Source organism: Gallus gallus, chromosome 2, assembly GCF_016699485.2.
Source record: "Gallus gallus isolate bGalGal1 chromosome 2, bGalGal1.mat.broiler.GRCg7b, whole genome shotgun sequence".
Classification (NCBI taxonomy): Eukaryota; Metazoa; Chordata; class Aves; order Galliformes; family Phasianidae; genus Gallus; species Gallus gallus.
This window is the reverse complement of record NC_052533.1, coordinates 18097745-18121221: the sequence shown is the minus strand read 5'-3', so window position 1 is coordinate 18121221 and position 23477 is coordinate 18097745. Positions and strand designations below refer to the sequence as shown.

At 37.2% G+C, this 23477-nt stretch overlaps 1 protein-coding gene across 5 annotated transcripts in view; it reads right to left on the bottom strand.

Moving 5' to 3' along the window:
• The window catches only part of NEBL (nebulette), a 247738-nt gene that overhangs the window by 159506 nt on the left and 64755 nt on the right, over positions 1-23477 (bottom strand). For 2 of the 5 annotated variants that reach the window (XM_040675028.2, NM_204488.3), the window contains exon 3: positions 15479-15563. In XM_040675028.2, the coding sequence (XP_040530962.1) occupies positions 15479-15563 (85 nt within the window). Of the gene's footprint in view, positions 1-1978; positions 9505-15478; positions 15564-23477 lie in introns of those variants that run through there. The other 3 variants (XM_046917574.1, XM_015281275.4, XM_040674966.2) reach the window with 2 other exon arrangements.

The following is a 23477-nucleotide window of genomic DNA, read 5'->3' as shown; positions in this document are numbered from 1 at the left end:
TTTGATTTTGGCCACTTAACTATGATTTCATGTGAAGGCTTTTGCAGATCATTTATTTACAGACCCAATGTCTGCACTGTTTAATTCAGTATCATAGAGATATCCAAGATGAATAAGTAGAGATATTCTGAAACACAAACGACTCAGCTGAATAAAATCAGTCAGCCGAGGATCTATGCTATGGCAGCAACCACACTGCTGTCAGTTCCCAAGCATCTAGCAATGACTGTACCAAGCAGAGAAGTTCATGCTGTAAATTTACACCATCAGCTAGCTGTAGCAAAACAGTACTTTGCTATGATTTTAGTAAAAGATCAAGTTGTAATCCCCACAATTAGTGATGTACCCAAAGTTCTGAAACAGAGGAAAATGAATGAAAAATTAAAACCACATTTTTTCAGCACTTGTTAGAAAAAGAAACTTCTCCATTTTAATAGAGGCAAAATTTATAGATAATAAAAATAACTCACTAGACAAACCTTTCAGGTATACATCACTGACAGACTTGGAGCATTTTTTGACAATATTAGGTAATATTTATTTTATATTACAATTATTAGAAGGAGAGGAAACTAACTTTCATTTAGTATGCTTGAATGAGTCCTACCTGTCCTATTTGCCAGACTGTTATTTCTCCTGGTGCTATCACTTTGTCTCAAAATTAAATTTTCCATAAGAAAGCATATGGATGATCTTAAAATTAAATGAATACATTTATTAAAGTAGTTTAATGTCCGTGCTGAAAACACTGCAGTTCTCACTAACAGCAAAAGCTGCCACTCTCCAACATCAAAAATAAGAGTTTCAACTAAATTGGAAGACAGAGCAAATCAACGAGACAAAGTCAATTTGCACAAGTTAAGGGCCTAGAATTTGGTGTGTTTGTAGAGGAATTCTCAGTGTTTTCAATTTGAGGTTTGTTCAGGGAAACAGGGAATTTAACTGTCATTTTTTTTCTCCGTTTCTATTGGATATAAGAAGGGAGAGAAGAGAAGATACCTGGAAGCTGTTAGTCCATACTGAGTGGAAAATAGCTAAACGCTCCATGACTCTTGAACAGAGATGAGTGAAACATTTTCATAAATATTTTCTAAGAAAAAATTTTAAAAGATTGAGGAGTGAAACCTGAAAACTCAAAAATATGTAAATTTTAACTCTTTTTTTCTTCTTGAGATTTCTTCCATTTTTTTTTCAAAAAGTTAAGCACCCAGATTCTAAAGCATTTCTTCAAGCTTTTGAACTTCCACCGTTTTCTACTTCTAGGCCAACAGTATGAAAAAAAATCCATTCTAACAATGTTTTGAATTTGTAATTTCTAGCATATAAAAAAAATTTAGTCATTCACAAGTCAGCCTTTCAACCAGTAAGTATAAACACAGTGATCAGTTGTCACTTTCTCACTATATGTGAAGATATTCCTAATCTCTCGTACTATTTTACCCTACACCTTCCTAATTATGTGGCTAATCACAAAGTCAACACTGTGTTGTGGTAATGTTGGGCTCTGTAACGCTGCTACAGTAGATCTTAAACACTTCTAGTCATTTAAAGCTTGTAAGAGCAGACAATAATTTGATCAGAGTCATAATGAGCGAATTAAGCAACCAGGTTTCTCAGAAGAGCAATAAAAAAAAAATGTTAATCGCTAGAACTGTTCACTATTGCCAAAACAAAAGTCATATTCCTGTAATCTCTGCACATCTGATCTACAAGTTCTTCGTCCACCAGGGAGATATAAAACCCAAACGGCTCCAGAGAGCTTAGTAGCAAAATTAATGAAGAACTCCCCAATGTACATAAACTCTTAACTAGTAAAACAGTTTTCTTAAAAATAGACAGAAGTAATGAATCAGAAACACTTAAATGCTCCAGGAATTGATGCCTATGTCAAATCACTTGCCATTAAACATAGTCAAAAGAAAAAAATAAACAGAGAAGCCTGCTAAGAACATTTATAAAGAGCCATTCTTCAACTCACCAGAAGCACGTGGGAGCCTTGCCTCAGAAAGAGGGAGAGTAGAGACTGAATGTTTCTGCATGTCCTGCACTTCTATTTAAAATAAATAACTTCAATAACTGCGGTCACCAGGAAGTTTTTTCCCACCCTTTCTGAACAGGAGGAAGCAGCAGAGGTAAAACATCAACCAAAACAAGTTTTGGTTGAGTCCCCTTACCATGTTTTTGAGAACAAGAATGTTCTACAGGTTGCTATAAAATGACAAGCGTAACTCTTCCCTACTTGCTGGTTCAGGTTAGCAGATGTGCTTTTCACTAAACTTCTTCTGTACCTTCTCTCTGTTCAATATTTTGTTCTTACATCTGAATACAGCCCTCTGCAAAGCTAGACTTGCTGATTATTGCATCAGCTAGTACTTAGATACAGCTTTCCATGTAATAAGACATTGGATTTCGCCCTACGTTAGAATGCTTTAACTGAAACAGTCATCTGACACTTCCTTCACAGTTAATGGACAGAAACAGACCTTCCTGGGGGAGCAGTTCTTACAACTTATTTTAGAGGTCCTGATCCATCCAGGTACATCTCAGACACCAGAAGAACAATGTCTGAAGGGTGCAGATATTTTAAAATTTTTCATGTTAACTTAATCTATCATTGATAGACGTGCATTTGTAACTATAACTCACTCAGTGTGCACCACAGCCATGTTTTCCACGCAACAAAACTCTCCACGTGCTCAAACTGAAGTCTGACTCAGCCTGAACTGAGGCTCTGCCTTAAGCACAGCATTTTACCTTTGTCCTCTCTTTTGGCCTCATTTCCCCATCCCTCCACTTCACTCAGCAGCTGCTGGCTCTGGACAAGGACCCTGCAGACAGCCTCCTGTGGTGACGGGTTTGTTTCTGGTTGGTATTATCCATTTCAAAATATTCCAGTTCCTGGGCACTCAGTTTACATATTACTGAGGGGACCCCAAACTCTTGCATTACAACAGCAAATCACCTCGTATCAGAACCTGGCAGCCTAAAATGCCAAACAGAGTTAACCTGAAGGAGGAACAAAGGCCACAAGAGATAGCTGGGCTTATGAACTACAAGATAGGATGTGACATTGGAAAAGGAGGGAATTAACTGAGTGAGTCAGCTGAAGTTAAAAGGTGGAAAAGGGTGAGTAGTTTCTATTGTAGTAGGAGCTGTCACCTTGGAGACACCGGCAGCAGCACCATGAGGCTCCACTATTTATGTTACTCCATTAGGAGTGACCACAGGCTCAGGCTGGTTGCAAAGGCCACAGTGTTCACAAGGCACAGTATCAGCATGCTCGCTCCAACACCGTAAGGCCAACAGGCACAGCAGAAAGCCACAACTCAAGTTATATACACCGTTACTTGACTTTCTGATTCCCTTCTTATACAGGAATCAAAACAACTTACTTTGATCAAACCAAGCCCTGTATCCCAGCCTTACTGACAGAAGCTGGAGCATCCTCTGCTCAATAACCTTATCACTGTTACTCCCTCCTTGGCAGCATTCAGCGATTTGTACCATTCTTCTGACCTTGCAATCACATTTAAGTTCGTGTAAACAAATAATTTACTGATAATTATATTACAACATTACTAAGTCATCATACATTGCAAAAACAAGCAGTTATTGATATATAAAGGTTCCATCCGCATCCTATGATTATATAAACTGTCTGGATGTGGTGCTCAGGGACACGACTTAGCAGTGCTTGTTAAAGTTAGGGTAGTATGGTTAAGTTGAGGTTGGACCTGATGATCTTGAAGGTCTTTTCTAACCTGAGCTATTCTATTTCTATGACCTGTATATTTCCTTTTAAACCCTCAGAGCCTAGTCTTCTTGAAAAAAAAAAAAAGAAAAGAAAAAAAGATACTGATGCTTAATTTCACCTGGTAAAGTTATTTTCCTTCAAATGAAATTTGACTACTTTGAATTCACAAGAGATTTAGAATGCATTTACCAAATAGATACATTTGTACATAAAGGTTCAAATTTAAAATGAAACTGAACTATAAGTTTATAAAAATACAATATATTTACATATTGGCCCTCAATATCAAATTAGTATTTTTAAGTTGGGTTTCTGTTTTACTAAGCTATCAGAAAAAAGTACAAAAAAGCTCCAGGCATGTTCTACTTTTCCCCTCTCCCCCAAGAAGAGAAAAAAAAAAATTCTTAAGTATTTTTAAAGCTCAAACATTCAGTGCAATTAGAGCATTTAGTATTTTTCTCCAGTCACTTTGTTTTGGACAAGGTTAAACATTAGACTAATCCTGGTCTTTTTCCTTTTCTTTCATGACCCTTTCACTTGAAAGCCAATCAACATAATCTCCTGCAAGCATAGCACTACCTGACAAACTATCACCCCGAATAGACCTCAATCCATCCTGCAAGGCAGCAGTTACAAGAAATCATTGAACTCTGAATGGTCCCTGTACCATCTGAGAATAAATCAGAAGGACAATATATTTCTTGGATCTAAAACAGCCCCATCAATAAGTAACCTGAGCATCAGGAAAATGACCAACTGAAATGCTGACGAACACACTTGTCTTTTTATTGGGGTCAAGGGGTAGGACTGCCCAGGAACTCTCCTACCTTTCTTCTTCTCAATATTCTTTAAGGCCAGCACCATACAATTTCTTCTCCATGTGCTGTTTTGGCCTTGTACCACCAGGCAGGCTAAGGCTCATTTCTTCCTTTGCCTTCTCACAGTTGCACTCAGCATATTACAAGTGTTCTTTGCATCATTAACAGACAGCTCAGCCTACAGAGAGTTAGAAATAATCTAGAACTAAAAAGCAAAGAGGGACAGACAGACAGACAGAAAGATCCACAAAGCTTCAAAGTGGAAAAAATGTATCTTGAAGGAGTAGACAAAGCCTTTCTGCATCCATGCAAAATCCTGGAGCCACATACAGCGTTTTGATGAGAGCATGGAGGAAGAAAGAGATTTTGTTTGTTAATTTTTTTTTTAACTCCTTCACTGTGGCTAAAGCTACCTTTTCGCCTTTTCATTTGCTTAAAGCTTGTAATTTGTAACATTTTCAATTGGAAAAGCATGACACACTCATCAGGCTTGGATTTCCCCAGTTAAGCAACATTGCTGGTCATTTTGTTATGGACATCTACGCAACAAATGTTGATAAAAAACAGAATTAATAATGGAGTTGAGGGGTACTGCTCTGTTACCAGTGCACACAGTGGCAACAGATGTTTTGCAGAAAACAAAGATATGCATCTGGATAGACTTTTTATGTTACAACTGGGGGGAAAAAAGGTGTAAAGAAAACCAGCAACTCTAATCTGTAATATAGATACCCCTAACAATCTAAAATGCTTTAGCAGAGGCAAGTAACTGCTAAACAAAATGTATAGTTATTAAGGCTCTTCAGAAACAGACATACATGACAGATACTCACATGGGAAAAGTCTGTGGGCAAATCAATATTTTTCTTTTTTTTTTTTCTAATATAGATCTAAAGAGTGAGTGCATTCTACGGAAAAAAAAAAAAAAAAACTGCACCAAATAAATATAACCTCACTCATAAAACTCATAAAACTTCTATAATTCTAGATATCCCATCACAATAGATAATATGCAATACGTTTATTGCATGCCACAATCAAATATTCAGCTATGAAATAAACATGGATTTGAGGCAGTTTCTAGAGGTATGTTAAAGTAGAATTCGATCTCTCAATCTACTGATAAACTCAGGTACATGTGAATGCTATCAATTTCATTTCTCACATGAAAGGGAAGCATGGATACCTGCAGATCAACACAACCCTGAGCAATGAGCATATTCAAGAATTCCTTGAACTAGCAAAACTGACAGGTTGAGTTTCTAACACCGGCAGAAAAAAAAAAATAGTGCCTGAGGAACAGAAATGGTATTTCCTTGAGGAAAATAACTTCACAAGGAAAAAAGGACCAACTTCAAAACATTTTCAAGAACCAATATAATTAAGAGAAATATAGCCCTTAATCATATCCTTTGAGCACATTAATGTAAGGCCATGAGAATAAGGATAAGAAAAAATGAAGAGAAAAATTAACCTTGCCCCTAGAAAGTCTGAGTCCAGCGACTCTGAAGTTTGTGAAGAAATTGCAAATGATGAACAGAATAATTGGTTATTTATAGTAAGATAGATGACTAGCTTCATGCTTTGGTAAGAAACAGGTCAGTACCTCTGAAAAGATATGAGTCTGAAATGAGGACCTAAATGGAATCCATTAATTGTAGCAATGTGAAAATGCCAAATGGGTTAATCCGGTGCTTTGATCTATGAAGAAATGTTACAAATTCACACTGGAAAAAAAATTAAGCTTTTACTTTGGATAAAAGGATATTAACAAAAATGCTTGTATGCCACTGACAAATTATCAAATATGCCACCCACTATTACATGCTGTGGAGAAAAAAAAAAGACATAATTTATCCCTCCATTACACAAATGGAAGTCTAGGGCAAAGACCAAGAACATCCTGACAGTGACAGTGGCAACATAAAGAAAATAAAACAAGTTCTCCTAATTCAGTGCACTGACTAAAAGCATCTTCCTGAAAATTCCTTTTTCCTTCGTAGGGTGAATAAGTAAAGGCAGGCTCCTTCCATTAATGCTGATTACCAGTACTCCCCTCTGGATCAGTCACCCATCTAGTCAAATTTCTCCTTGCTGATCACAATAAGAATGAAGTGTTTCAGTTTAAAAAGGCAGCAGCATCAATTAGGAAATGACTCTACCCATGGATCCCTTTTGATTAAACATGGCAGCTCATGAAAGACAGATATCTGAAGACCAGAAAGGAAAGAAAAGGTGATGTGGACTCATTTTCTGGCTTTTACAGACTTTGTTTTTACAATGGCTGTGCTAAACAAGCGAGCGTAAGGGAGTGAATTCAGTACTGGCACCTCAGTTCCCAACAGTGCTGAATTCATTCCCTTGCTCTGCTAAAGAACTACTGGGAATAAGGACACGTAGGCAAGGTATGACCAAGCAGAGCTCAGCACATGCATCACCTGAGAGACTGCTCCCGAGGGGCAGTGCAGACAGACTCACACCCATACCACTCCTGTTGGCCTGCAGAGCCCTTCCACATAGCCAGGAGGACACTGACCCTCGAAGCACCCCAAATGCCATCACATTTTCTGGAAACTCAGCTTCATGCTTCACTAGTACCACTGAGCTGTGCTACAGCCCTCACACTATTTCAAATACAAAAAGACACATATCCATTGTATTCAGAGGTGCATTACGTAGACCCAGTACCAAGATTCAGTGCTATGTGTTTTGGGCGGCAACCAGACCGCTCTAAGTGGAACAAGCCACTCATAATGTGGACATAAACTAGTACATAGGACTTTTCAGCACAACTGATTTCTTTCTGATCCTCTTCTAGGTCTCAGTACAGAAGCATCCTCAGCAACTAACTTGAAGTCCCTGGATGACTCACTTATGAAAACTGCTCTGTTCTTGACATTAAATTCTCTGTAAAGTAAGCATTTTTCCCTCATTTCAGTTTAAATTCCATGCAGCAATAAGTCAAAAACATAACTAACAAGAATCACAGCATCCTATTTCCTCCAACTTAATTGCAGAGAGCAACAATTAACAAAAGATCTAGTTCCAAAAATAAAAAGCAGAAAAGAAATTCAAGAGGATCAGTAAGGAAACTTGTTAACACCTGAAGAAAAGAACACATGATAGCATGGCCCAAGCTCAGTGAATGCCCATTCTCTCCTCGCTCAGCAAAAAGATTTTTTTTAATTATTAAAATGTAAAAGATTAAGTGAATAACTTTTCAATTATAGCAATTCTGATAACATCTTAACATTAGTGGTTTTATTCATTGTCCCTGTAAAAAGTTACAAAAATTTCAGTGCTAGTGCGGATTAGTTAAGAATTCTACAACTACACTTGCAAATAAGAACTACAAATTCTGTGACTCTCTTTCGTTTCTTTTCTAATATTTCTGATTGTATAACTAGAGGTTATCTGCTTCACTTTTGATTTTATTGATCCTAAGATTTTCTACTAGGGATGACCTACTTGCTCTATATGGAGTCACTGCCATAAGAAAGTCTATAGAAGTGCTTTTGCTCAATAAATATTCTATTTAATAATCATGACCATTCTGTCCTCATCCTAATAAGAATTACCTCTATCTCACTTAGATGTATTGTCTCTCCATTTTTTACAGTCATACATAATATAGATCTGAAAAAGAAAAAGAAAATTACTTTTTTTTTTTTTTTACATCAACTTATTCAAGATTATTTTCTTTAATGTTTCTGCATCTTGGCACGGGAAAAGGTGATTTTTCTCCTGCTACTGATTATATTACAGACTTCATGATTTTCTGGCCAGCAGGAACTGTTTTTCTTCCACATCTCTGCAAATGCTAGCGTTCTTCCTTAAACATAGTTTAAGCTCTGCTTTTCTCCTACCAAATTATATCAGCTTTCCAAATCACTACGAATATTGGTCAAGCACCAGTGCAAAAAAGGAAAAAAAGATCCCACAACCACTGCTGGCACTTAATTTTGTATCATCAAATCAATAGTAAAAAATTTTGGTTAGGTAGGTAAACATTTTTACATATATTCACCCATGAGTCTGTCTAAAGTTTTGTCTGAATGTTTTGTAAGCATTCATACTTGCAGACTTTTTTGCAGAGAAATGACAAAATACTGCAAAAGAAATGGTCTAAAGCAGTTGTTTTGCATATACAATGAAGCCTGTAGTTGTGTTATAACACTTATATATACAATAAGATTGGTTCTGAAAAAGAATTTACTGCTTTTATCCGTACTGCTTATCCTACTGATTTTCAAGTCATTATGTAGCCCAGAAAGAAAAAAAAGAATAGTCAGCCCTCAACACTGTAATAAGAGCTATTTCAGTTATAAGCAGTTATAAGCAACTTCTATTACTCTGATCAGCAAATTGCCATTGGAAACTAGTTAAAAATTGTCTATCTATGTAAGTCAAGGATATCAGAAACAAAATTGTAAAATAAAATTTAAAAAAAAAAAACTGTAGGATATGCATTCAGGACAGAAATCAACAGATTTAACTCTTAACACCTTAACTTTTAAGCAAACCTTTTTCTTTTCTATTTCGATAAGTCTATGATCATATCTTATACCTCATCCAAAGATATGTAATTCCACCTGTGTAATGGAAAGAACTTCAGGACACAAGACGTGTCAATAACACAAAAATATGTTAATGTATTCCACAGAGAAACTCCCTCTCTGCCTCCCAATCTGTTCATCAGGCATTTTAGTACTATGCATTGGTTGGTGCCTTTGCTTTGTGTTCTGGTGTCTCTTGACCAGAGTTACGTGTTCATCTTCACTTGCTGGTTTAGCCTCCATGATAGTGAGGAGCAGCAGACAGGAAAGAAGATGAAGCACTGCTGTCACATTCCTGAATCTTACAGCTTGTCTAATACCTGCAAGTGCACAAAAAATAACAGAAACATGGTAGCCATACAGTAGTGCTAGTAGCCTATCTCCTATGTAACGGGAGCCAGTCCAGTACAGACAGGAAATAGACAGAACCCCTCAATGTGTCCAGCAAGATAACAATCAGAAAAGGTGACAACCATTTTCCCACAGGACAGAAATCAGTTCTGCTCACTGCACTCATCTCCAGTTTTGTATTATTCACAGCAAGAGCACTTCTTATGACTTTGACTCATGCAGACAGTACTAGTTATTTAAATAGTCTTCAGAGGAGATGAACAAACAGCAAGTTGAGAAATTCACATGTAGTAGGTAAGCTTGACTGACAAAATGCTGCTGTGCAGGGGCGCACAGGGCACTGTCAAAGAACTTTGAGGGTTACTGTAATGCACAAACTCAACCAACTAGTCTAGAACTTGTGGCGTGCCATTCACAACAGCAAGAAGAGAAGGCTGCACTGTTCTCTCTCTCTCTCTTTCTCTCTCTCTCTCACTTTACACAAATATGGCGCATTGGGTTCAAAATCCTTAGAAAACTGAAGGGAGGAGGTGATAAAAAAATCTGTACTTGATAGCTATCTGGAAAACTCCTATCATTAAAAGTCTGTTCCAAGGTCATCTAGCACAACTTACAGAATCACCTGTATAGCTACAACCAGGCCTCCCTAATTGGTATTCTATATTTCCTCTTCATATACTTAGCTAAAGGAGGATATTTTTATCATAGAATCATAGAATGGCCTGGGTTGAAAAGGACCACAATGATCATTGAGTTTCAACCCCCCTGCTATGTGCAGGGTCACCAAGCACTAGACCAGGCTGCCCAGAGCCACATCCAGCCTGACCTTGAATGCCTCCAGGGATGGGGCACCCACAACCTCCTTGAGCAACCTGTTCCTTTGCCTCTAACTCCAGCGGCTGCTTTCTCCACAACATTTTCCCATCAGCTCATTCAGAGCACCCCAGGAAATCCATTAAATGCCTTCTGTAGTAATCTGTTCAGCATTTTGTTCCCCTGTGGCAGCTCATTCCAGACATTTCATAAAAGCATATGAACTGAACATGCATTTGAAAAATCGGGAAAAACAATTAATAAACACATCAGCCTGGAAGTATGCTAGGACATACTATTGGAACAAGGAAGGCTTAAGAGAGGAAAGCAAGAAAGAAGAAGATAAAAATGAAGAAGAAATAAGGAAGGAAAGGACAGAGAGACATCACAGAATGAGAGAACAGCTGAGACTGAATGGGACTGCTGGGGATCATGCAACACATCACCCTGCTCAAAGCACTAAGCAGCATGTTGCTCAGGTAAGGTTGCTTTGTCGTAAGGGAAGCACATTTTCTGTCAGATGGGAAAAAAAACACACTGGGAGCTGCCAAGGACTGCAATCTCATTTTGTGACAGTGAGATCAAGACAAGAAGGCAGTAGATGACGCCTGTGATTTTATATCAAGTTCCCCAAGACTTACCAGAAAATAGATCTCCTTAGAGTGTTGGAGTATGAGAATCTACCTTAAGCCTTAGCCTTCCCTTTGATCTGATACTTCAATATCCTCCCTACCAAGAACTGCTGCAGAACATCTCTGTTCCTGCAAGTTAAACTGGAAATGCTACAATTGATCTGCACAGCATTGCCACAGACAAGACTGTAGAGCAGTTTACGTTGCTAGAAAGTTAGAGAGACCAGGAGTTAAGGAAAGCCAAAGAAGGTACATGAAGGTGGTTCCCAAGTATACACAACTGAGAGGAAATATCTGAGATAAGCATATTGTAAGCGCATAAAGAAAATATCTGTGGAATGAAGAAACACACCTCTAACAAACTAAAGGTAGGGATTTTTCTTCAGAGAGGCATAAAGAAAAATGTTGTTTGAAACACTGCTCTTTATTTAGAAGACAAAAGATCATAAAACATCATTTTTCTTTAGAGATAAGGCATACCAATCTGGGGAGTTTTCCTGAATGGAAAAGCAAACTTTTAGCCTCTCCTAATGGACAAATGCAGTCTCTCCTCCAAACTACAGAGATGAACGAAAGCCCATGGAAGCAAAAACTGTGAAATTATATTGTATAGAAGGAAAACATTCTGTGGGAAGCTCTTAAGTGTTGCCTTTTGACTTCTTAACAACATAACTTTTCAAGTGTACTAAAGAGCAATTCATTTTCTACTGACTCCTCTAGAGAGCAGTATTTTGGTTTTGTTTGTTTTGCTTGTCTTGTTATGCCAACATGACAGGTTGGCACCTGATGCTGACCTTAATGGATTCTTGATAGAGGACACAGCACTTCAGCTTAAAATGTTGTCAATTACCGTTTAAATAAAAATTGAAACAAGAAATTTACAAATGCACACATCTTTCAGGTTATACAAGATTTAATGGTGCTTTCTTTATCCATTCCACCTACTTTTCTAGTTAGAATAAACAATAGTTCTAAATCTGTAGATTTTTTAAAAGATGCTTGGAGTCCCACAGCTAAATGCAGAGTTGTGCCTTTTCAGAACTAAAAGCATTAAACATGCTTACTTAGAACCTAAAAAGCAGCTATTACTGTAGAAAAGCTTTTCTTCTTACTGAGAAGTTAACTTAATTTTTTACATTACCTAACAGAATTTATTCTGTCCCAAAGTATCACCGCACTGGCAGAAGATTCAAGAAGCTCTGATGAACAGTGGACAAACCAACCAGTTTTGGTTTGATAGGAAACACTTTCCTTGAACCATGTACATGCTTATTTGCACTGCATGGCACTAAAATAGAAGGAGACCTGAACAATGGCAAATTATATATCAAACACCTATATCAACTGGGAGTCTTGCAACGTTCCCTGCAAAGCTTGTGGTGGGGCAATAGACAACACAGCCAATAGGGTTGATTCAGGATATGGATGAACTTATGTCATGAAAATATTACAGAAATTATTCAAAAGTTATAATTTGATTATAAGATTTAAACTAGACTGTAGAAGGTCCTTGGAATCTTTATTTCAGCATTAAAACAATGTGAAACAACAAGAAGAAAGTGAATTATTATTAAAAAATGTTATGACTTTTCTTCCAAGTAGATAAATTTGTGCACTGCACAAGCTCCAAAAGTAATGCTTCCCATTTCATTATGTTGGCACAGCAGGCTGATGGTGGTGGTATGGCAGTAGAGGTAGAACCTTCCCACCAATATTCTGTTACATTTTGTTGCTGTGTGACAGATGACAGCAGAGGAACAATCTGACAGAATGGCATCTGACATGGAAGTGCATATGAAACAAAGGTGTGGAATTGAGGTCCCCCATGTAGACGAAGTTGCACCCACTGACATTCATCAACACCTGATGAACATTTATGGAGACCAAACAGTGGATGTGAGTATAGTGAGGCGGTGGGGTGGTACATTTCAGCAGTGGTGACAGCTACATGAATGACAAGCCACATTCCAAATGACCCTGCACAGCTATCACACTACAAAATGAAAAGCATCAGAATCAGCTCATCCATGCAAATGAGCAGATTACGATCAGGAAACTGGGTACAGAACTGAAGTCAGCTTCAATGTGCTGGAAATGATGGCGACAACGTTGGAATATCACAAAATTTGCACCAGGTGGGTCCCACAAATGCTCACACAGGAACAAAAAAGGACACCATACACAAAGTTTGTCGGGACCTGTTGAACCAAAACAAGGCTGAAGGTGACAGTTTCCTGGATTTCATCATTACTGGTGAAGGGACATGGTGTCACCACTACGAGCCAGAGTCAAAACAGAGTCTAAGGACCAGTGACATGTGAATTCCCCATCAGTGAAAAAGTTCAAGAAAGCTCTCAGAGAGTAAAGTGATGTGCACTGTCATTTGGAATAGGAAAGGAATGAGCCTTCTGGATTTCCTGGAACCAAGACAAACCATCAACTCTGACTGCTACATCGCAGAGCTCGCTATGCTGAATTCTTGAACTTCCAGGGTCAGGTCAGATGAGAAGACAATCATTCTCGCAAAATGATAACGCCAGGCACTATACCAGTCTAAAGACCATGGAGCACATTACCAATCTTGGCTGGACTGTCCTACCACATCAACCAGTGTGGTATAGTCTGCATCTAGCACTTTCTGACTTCCATCTGTTTAGGCTGATGAAAGGTGGACTGCATGAGTAACGTTTTCCTAGTAATTATGCCATCATAGCAGCCATGAAACACTGAGTCACCTCCACTGGAGCAGATTTTTTTGAGCATAGCATGCATGCTCTTGTTCATAGCTGGTGAAAACGTGTAGCTAATGGTGATTACTGTTGAAAAATACTGTTTTGTAGTTGAGAATTTGCTCTATGAAACAGTGTTATTATGCTATTTGTAGCTTTTGTATTTTTCATGGAAAGAAATAGGAGGCATTACTTCTGTAGAGATCAGTGTAGTTTAGAACTGTATTTGACAAACTTTCAACACCTAATAAAGAGGCACCTTTTACAAATTACGGGTTTCTCCCTCTTTCCAAGTTTTGAGTAGAACTTTATACAGCATTTTATGCCACTTCTTGCAAATAATTGCAACAAGTTTATACTTAAGCAAAATCCAGGTTTCTCATTGACAAAGGTACTGCCTACCTAATCTTAAAATACTGTCTTTAAAAAAAAAAAAAAAACTAGTACAGGACAAGTTTCCTCACACAAAGCAACATGTCAGCATCTTTCAAACAGGGAAGGAGATGGGGAAAGTGATTTCTTGCATGTGTGCACAGACGTACAAGGTAATACAGTGAAAAATTAACAGAAAGGGTAGAAAAAGTGTATTATTCTCCTGGATCCAATCACTTTTCTTCAAACCACTAGGAAAAGAGTATACTCAAAGTTTATATTCTTTTAAACAGACTTTTACAAAATATAGCTAACGCATTCCTGTTAACACATTAACTCTTACACATGGAACACTGGACTAGAGAACTCTCCACTTTCCTTCTGGTAGAATTTCAGCATGAAAGAATTTCTTTAAGAACAGCCCTAATGAAAAAAGTAATTTTTTTTTTTTAATGGATACATCATGCCAAATACCTGTGCTGATGTTTCTTTTTAACACTCCTCTGATTTCACCCAATAGCCTACAAAGAGGTTCCCAAACAGAAAAGCCCTTTATGCCTCCTGTCTGCCTTGTGCTCCATGCCTTATTTTGTCAATTGTCAGTGATTACTATAAATTGTCAATTTATAATGAGAAATTGCAACTAAATTAAGAATAAAACTGTAGTAGAAAACCAACTTTCACAAAATACAATGAATCCAATATTACCAATTGTCTCACACAGCCAGGATAATTTCCAATGTTGCATACATAAAATTAAACAATACAAAACTGATATTTTAGGGGCGAAAGACCAGACGTTAAGGAATTAATAAAAACAGTAGTAAACCTACTGTGTAGTACTAGTAAGCAAACACAATGTTTTTGTCTTTATCTCCTTTTTTTATTTTTACTTTTCTCTTTACCCTTTTAATTTCAGTGTCCCATTAACATAGGTAAGTTTTGATGGATACATTTTTTGTCATATCTGGCTTATAAAATAGACCATATCTGAGCTCGCCAGGACATAAATGGTTCATTTATAAATGGATCATTCAGCCAGGTCAGTTTTGACAGATCTTCGAAATGTTTGCTAATGACAAATTAATTGTTTGTAATCACACAGCTTTGAAGTTTGATGCGAGCTAAAAATGACATTTGTCTAAGGCAAATGAACTCTCTGGATTCAGCTATTAAATTTCAAACTTTAAAAACTACTTAAAGAGGTACTTAGCATACAGTTGAAAATTAATGACTTCAGTAATGAAAGCAGAATTACAACTATATGATTAAATTTATGAGATCAGACATAAAGCCCTGAGTTTTGTAATACTATTCTGACCTAAGGATATTTCTTCCAATTAGAATGCTACTACAGCTCAGTATGAAGAAATATTAACACTATTTAGAAAAACTACTGAGAAGTAGGGCTGGTAATCCAATACTAAGGAAACAGAAGAATCATATGATTTACCTGACTCTGCAATTCACTTTGTTGCTTCAGACGTAGATTTTCTGGAGTATCAGCCACTGTAGTGAAGGACTGCTTTGGGTAATGTCTGAAAAAAAAAGAAGTACAAAACCAAAGGGTAAATATTTACATGAGATAGAAAGTCAAATGCATTGCAGCAATCTTTTTTAGGGTGTACAGAAATGTTTCATAGTTTACTGTGTTAGAAATGTTTACTCTAAAAATATTGTGTCAGAACTGCATTGCAAAAAACAGCATGAATGAGTTTCTGTAACAAATCTAAATACTATCCATTTATCTTCATCAGTGTTTGCAGAGAGCAACGGGACAATTATTTTTTCAATAGAATGAACAAAAGTATCTTTAACTGCATTTGCTTGGCATAGTCATGTGATGAATACAGATTAAATGCTTTAACATTTGAATGTTTTATAGAAACTCAAAAGTTACATAAAATCTGTGCAGATGGAGTATCATGGTGCAGAAACCTGAAGAACCAAGCCAGGCTGTACTGCCATTCCAGGTACAGAAATTTAAATCTGCTAATAGCAAATATTGCTATAGCAGTAAATACACTGCTATACATAGAAGAATCATATCTATTACCAAAGGTTGTAATGGCTCAGAACTGCAATCTGTCAGTCATCTCTTTTTTTATTTGAATTTTTACACATTTATAACATTATTGTTTTCTTTGGCATTTCAGACATCTTTAATAGTCAAATCCTACCCACTGTATTTAGAATCAATTTAAAGAACTGTGATTTATTCATTTTCATGAATTTATCCTGCAAATTTACAGTTAAACAGAAAACTATATTATAAAATAGACCACCAAAATAAGGAAATAATAAAAGTAGACAGGCCATCCCGAAAGGAAGTATTATTATGAGGCAGCAACACTCTAAGGAATCTGATTCTTACTTTTGAGAACTTTCAGTGTCAAACTAAAAGATTCAGTTCACGTTTATATATATGAGTCACTCATTCATTCAGTTACCACTCAACAGCTTCTCATATCTGTCTACTAATCCACATTTGCCTCTAATATTTCAAGCATAAAATAAAACAGGCCCAGTAGATTCATTTCTACAGGCACAGTAGATTAATTTCTACAGAGGGACTAATCAGTACATAAGAAAGAGTCCAAAGACAGAGGAGGATATACAGTATCAAACATTTCCATGATCAAAGTCAAGATTATCTTTAATGTTTTCCTTCAGAAACTAACTCAGTCTCTACAGCTCTATCAGAAAAATTCTGTGTTTTGAAAATATATATGGTCTTTGTAATCAAACTTGTAAGATTTATTTTCTGTTTACAATTTTTATTTCTATGAAGTGTATGGTTTTAATTTTTATCTAGTAGATGAAGGATTAACACTATGACAAGTTTAAAAATGTAAGGTGAAATACATTCCCACCCATTAGCCACTTGTCTAGGATAGCCTAGGTCACTGGAAACTAGAAAAGAAAAAAACAAACAAAAAAAAAACCTAGTCATGCCATCATACAGCCTATTCCCATGCCATTACATCTAAGTCCTCCAAAGCCTACCAAGACTGTAACTCTGGCCACAGAAATCACTGCTTCCTGGGAAAGGTTTCCTTCTGCACATGCAAAAAGTGAAATGTTGTGTGTGCTGCAAGAGGCAACTGCCTGTCTTTATTTTCAGTCCAAGGGCTCCCACACACCCAGACGACGCCAGGCTTAGCCACGGCTCCAGCAATTCACAGGGGGACAAAAGTAGGCTTTACTTAGATGACACAAAATGGGAGCAGCACTTGCATGAAGCAAATAGTATCAGCTCACTGTTATTCCCTGGGACAGAAAGATACTTCTATAAGCGTGGGGATTTTTCCCCTCTTCGCTTCATCTCTTCTGTCTTACCCTTCCTTGTTCCGTATAGAAGAGAAAGACAAAAGCCAAAGTGATCATCAGGAGGGTCATGAGCCCCATTTGGAAAGCAGCAATGGACAGATGGAGAAGGCAGTGAGCCACCTCACAGCCAGGGTCTACAGATATCCAAGGAGGATTGTAACAAGGAGCAGTGTGTGATGTGCTCTTAAAGAAAAACAGCCTCTCAGATATCCAGAGAAAACTCGTGTAGATGACAGAATCCTTGGCCTTAAAAAAAGCCATTGCCACACACACAATTCAAATATGATGCCAGGAACATGTAGAATGCCAAAAGCTTTCCCATAAACTTTCATAGCACTGCTTTTTATCGTGATTACATACCATGACTCTGGTACTACAGTCACAGAAACCACCTGTACTCATCCCCTTAACATGGAGAGCACAGAGCAGGAGCCAGCTCGGGTGGGTTTTTGCCAAGACCTGTGTGAAATCTGCATGTGACACTGGAGCAGGTGTCACAATCACGGCCCACAGACTCTCTTGGCAACAGCAGTAGAGATGTTTCTGTAAAGCCAGGATCCCAAATTATCTTCCTCTTTATTCTGAAGCATATGAAAGCAAACCTTGTCCCTATCCTACATCAGCTTTTATTTCTGATCCTTTGCAAATGAAATGGTCGGTTCTACAATTAGTATTCAGAAGCTCCCAGGTATCTCAACAAGCAGAACAGATCACTGAGTCACTGATGTATCTAAGGTCACTACTGATATAAAAACAGTAGTTCCATTTCAAGTGGAAAAGGTATTCTTCATCTTGAACCAGCGGTGCTCTACTACGCTTCAAATTACAATGTATACTGGTTATACCAGTATTTATACTTGAACATAGAAGTAAACAGTATTCACGACTGAAATGAAAAACCTGCTGACATTGAACTCAGCCTTTACATTGATCTTATTAACTATCACAATGTATTGCTGTGATATAAAAAAAAAGAATCCTTTAGCAAAAATAGATTAAAAAAGCATTCTGCCTGGGTTCATAATTTTAACTATAGCTGATTTATGAAGCCACCCACATGGCTTATCAACCAGAAATACATGTTTTTAGAGTCATCTTGCTTCAAAACCACTAAAAACACCAGTATTAAATTTAAATCCTATCTTCAGCATTCACATTTGTTTTAAGCTAACTGATATTGTGTATTCAGAATCACTAAAAAATATCAGTATTTAAGACATTATCTGAAAACTAAGCATTGTAAAATTGCATATTTTTGACCAAAAGAGAAGCCTTGTTAAATAGTTTTAAAGTGATCAAATCTGCTTCTTAACTGTCGGATTAAGACTATATCACATCTCATCAGAATGGTCTGAATGAGGATGAGTAAATGGGTGGCAACAGACTTTAATTCAAAAGGCTCATGGTGATATTGCAGTTCCTGGTAATCCGTTGCTCAGTTTCCTTTTGTCTGAGATGATGTCTGAGAAAAGCAGAGAATTGGTTAGAGGTTGATGTCATGCCAGCTATTTAATAGCAGTGTCCAAAGGATTTTTTTGTTTGTTTTAAGTCTTTGTTAGTAGTCTAAGTCTACTTAGCAATATGTCTTACTACGCTAATGCTATTAGGATTAATCCTGTATAAAGACCTATACAAGAAGGTCCAGAACAAATCAGCACACACAGTATGGTGTTTCTGCTATGTACTGTATTGCTAGCTTCAGCTGCACAGCTCGATAAATAAATTAAATCCCAACTCAATCTCTGTTTCTGTGAGAAAACTCCTTCACTTTTGAGATTTGGAAACAACAACAGCAAAACCTTCAAGAATTCAGGAAACTACCTGAAAAGTCTAACAGCTTTTCCAGTGACTAATCATAGAAATTTTCCCACCTACTTGTTTACTCGTAAGGCTTTCATCAGTTTTTCCACACTTTCAAACCAACAAAAGGAATAAAAAACATGTTCTGGGAGATAATGGGATGAAGATTCAGCTTTTCCTGTTCTGAAAAAGGTCAGATTCAAAGCTTGAGACAAATTCAAGCCTATTCTGAAAGTAATATGTTCATGCCTCATTCTTGCTCATTCAGACCTAAGACATGACTAAGAATGTTTTGAGTATATTTTCTAACTGCAATGTTAACTGTTCAGTTGCAGAATTACAATGCTTAACTAGACTTCTGACAAGTTCTCTTCTCTTAGAGTACCCATTCATAAATTGTCCACAACATACAAATGGTCGTATATTTCAAACAGAGAATATCCACAGGCTACACAAATGAAAATTATTTCCCTCTTTCTAAGAATGACAGCTCCATCAAATCTCTTTAGAATACCAATTGCCATCACTGTCCACCACATTAGGCTATCTGTGCTCTCCTAGTTCTTGTTTGTAACAACTGTTCTTCAATTAAAGTCAGCTCTAAAAGACAAGGAGGTTAAGAAAAAAAAAGGAAAATCATGAAAAATAAAGGAAAAGGAAAAAAATACACTTGTTTTCAGTTGCAGTAATACAGATGAACAAAAGAAAATATATTAACAAAAAAAATAAACCAATATTAAATCAATTACAAAAACACATGTACTGCTTTCACAACTAGCACTTCAATATAGTGTATGCAAGTGTTTCAAACTACAGATGAATGGTGGGTAATGATGTATAGTTTGGATGCAACCCAAACTCACAACAACTAAAGGACAGGCAAGCAAGTTCCTTCTTAGACTTCTAAGGGCCTAATTTGTTAATCATGATCTGAGCCCACATCCACAGATACAACTGAATTCAGCACAAAAACACAGAGGAGAAACACAGATCACCAATTAACTTTCCAATAAGAGAAATGAGATGAAATAATTTCCACAGGAAGGAGACCAGATACTAAACTCTCCTCAGCCAGGCAATGTTTAGGCTGGCAGTTTACCACCAGGTTTGAAGACTCATGGGACTGCCTTCACTCCTTACTTTGAAGCCATGCCACTGTACAGAAAGAAATGTAAGATGTGCAGTGACAAAGAAAGCAGCAGCAGCAGGGAAACCTTGCCCACAGCTGACTTCTTGCTTTGAAATTCTTGCTCTGAAGCTCTGGGATTTCCCTGGGTTTTCTTTTTTGTTTTGAACATTCTGTTCAAGAACTTCTATCTATATAAGATTATAAAGGATTTTGGATGACAAATAATCTAGGTAGTGTGTAATACAGCTTTGTTACTGTAGAACTCAGGCAATGAAGTGGGCAAGGAAGATTCAACAATTCCCCTAAACCAACGTTGAAGATAGAATTCTCTGCAGTTTCTGTCACCTACCCTGCTACATGAATAGCAGATACTCTGGCTGCAATATGTTTGTTTTGGGAAATGATTTTCCACCTTTGTCCTTTCATGTTCAAGGGATTTGCTTTTTGAGATATTTAATTCACGTATCTATATTTCTTATTTGAAGTAAAAGAGAAGGTTGTTACAGTATGCCAGCTAACTACAAGTTAATGTTTATGAGAAAATTCCCCCAGTTTGTATCGGTCGGAGATTTAGAAAATAATAAGCTCCATGAAAAATGTTAGCAAGGATATTCCACCAATCTTCCCAATCCTCACTTCTGGAACAAGTGCAAGGCCACAGATCAATCTGTCCTACAACCAGACCCACATCACCCAACAGTATGTTACCAGTGTGTCATTTCATAACCTGTCTGCAGAGACTTTGATCTGGGGCTGTCTACAAAAGTTAAGTTTAGGGACCGCATTAAATATGCTGACAGTATCTGGCCCCAGGGCACAGGTCAGTGGCTTGGTGTCCTCTGCTAGACGTATTTTTCCTATCTTATGTTTCTCTCATTCATTCTTTTAACTCTCTTTCCCAGATTCAAATAAATACATTGTTAGGGAGACATGTGAGTTGCTTCTTGAGAAATTCAGGTCTAAACCTTTTCATTTTTAAAGATCTTAAAAAATAGAACAGAAAGGAACATCCAGTTCATATTTAGGAAACTTACCATATAATAAAAAAGAAGTGCTACAATACATTCAGCTGGAATACAGATTCGGGGGAAAAAAAAAGTAAAATCCCAGCACCACAGACTTCAATAGCAGAACACTCCGAATTATCAATGGAGCCAGGCTCTCACTTTTTCAATAATTTACTTTCAGATTTAGCTATTCCTCAGCTATGTATGGAATTGCTTGGGGAAATAAATGAATCTGTAACACACTGAAAGCTACAGGGCAGCCCTGAGCTGTGCAGGAACCCGCCAGCACCATATTAATAAACACTGACAGCAGACTGAAAAGCAAGAGCTGCTGTCGGAGCAGGATCTGCAGAACATGATCAAAAAGCTCAAGGAAGGCATAGGCAACTCTGGCAACATAAAGCAAAAAAACAAAAATACTGACTGTAACAGCAAAATCTGCAGAAGATTTTCTCTTTTAAGAACACCAGTAATACGACACATGGAGATACAATAAAAGCAGTCTGCTCTGCATAGGCCCAAATGCAAGGCTCAGTCTGACTACTTCAGCGCAGCCTGGTATGCTTTGTATTTATGAAACCTGGACAGAGCTAGTAGTTGGCTCAAGTTCCAGAGTTGACCAGAGTATACAGTCACCAGCAGTGACAAATTTTCTTATAAATTTCCTAAATTTTCCTTTCAATTACTGTACCACCAATGAGTTGGCATCTCCAGCAGCACAACACTGAAATAGGCGAGTAGGTTCTAAATTCTACTCTTACTTTTAATGTGCATGCACTTTTCTTCCCTTAATTCTGGAATATCTTTCAAGTAATAAGAACCTTTAGGCCAAAGAATACTCATACAAATGCTTTCTTTGCTTACCACAAGCCAGCATTTTTGTACACAGCTAACTCCTGGGATTCCCATCTTACATATGAAGACTACCAAATCTGGCTGGGCCCATGTTTTATGAAGTCCTTTCTGCCCCATACTGTAATTTTATCACCTGATTTCTAATCACAGGTATGTATACATATATCATTTTCATAAATCTTCATCAGGTTGTGGGATCTAATTGTATTCAGTGAAATGTGTCAATGGCTATATAGGTAATTTATTTAACCATTTCCTTTCAAAAATGAATGCTATGTTACATGAAATGGCATCTTTACAGTTAGACTAGTTTAAAAAACATACATCCCCACATGTTCCAATACTATATCACACCTACTCCCACCCCTCACTCACAGTAAAGCACTTAATAGAAAGTCAGTGATACATTACAGCACTGTACTTACGATGATCAATTCTTCTGTGCTTGCATTGTAAGGTAAGCTTTCTCATGACTGGTGAAGGACACAAAAAGCCCACCCAACAGCAGGAGTTCAAGATATGCTAAAAGTGACCTCCCTTACAATGTTAATCACTGCAGATTTCAGAAGACTTATTTTCATTAAACACCATGGCATTAGCAAACAAAATATACAAGATAAAAACTGCATTCACCATATGAATATTGGAAAAATATTGGTTCAGCACTGCAATAGCATGTTTACAAAGGAAAATTCTGTAGGCAGTAAACATCATCACCCATCTGGTGTAGCCCTAAGTGACTGTAAATCCTGAGAAGCTGACTGTAAATCAAGCTCAGTTACAGAATTTACACCCAATTCTCATCTTCTCTATGCAGAAACATTCATCCAGTCAGGTGACACTTGTTAAACTATTTCCAGTAGCAGAAATTAAATCTACTTTAAGGAAATTCTAAGAGTCTTCTCTCTCTTGCTTGGAATTAGAGTCTCACTCTATTGATGACTATTAAAAAAAAATGGTTTCACCCCGGAGTTACTTTTTTCTATGCATCATTATCAATATTTTCCACTGCATCCCCATTGCTGGTATTCTAGATAGTCAAGGCACTGTAGTCAAGAAACACTTCAACTTCTCTAATTTCAGTCATCCATGTTTGTCACGCTGAGGAAATCTCACCACTAAGTACATCTTATAAACACATACTTAAGATGAAGCTTTCAAAAGCTTCTAGGTAATAGGAAATATTCAATATGGGGACTGAAACTGAACATTTAGATATAAAGCTTTGCTATACAAAGTCCATATAGAAATGGAAGTAAAACTTGAATCGCTCCTAATAACAACTTTTTCTCTCCTAGCTTTTCAAATGCAAAAAGTACAACAGAAACTTT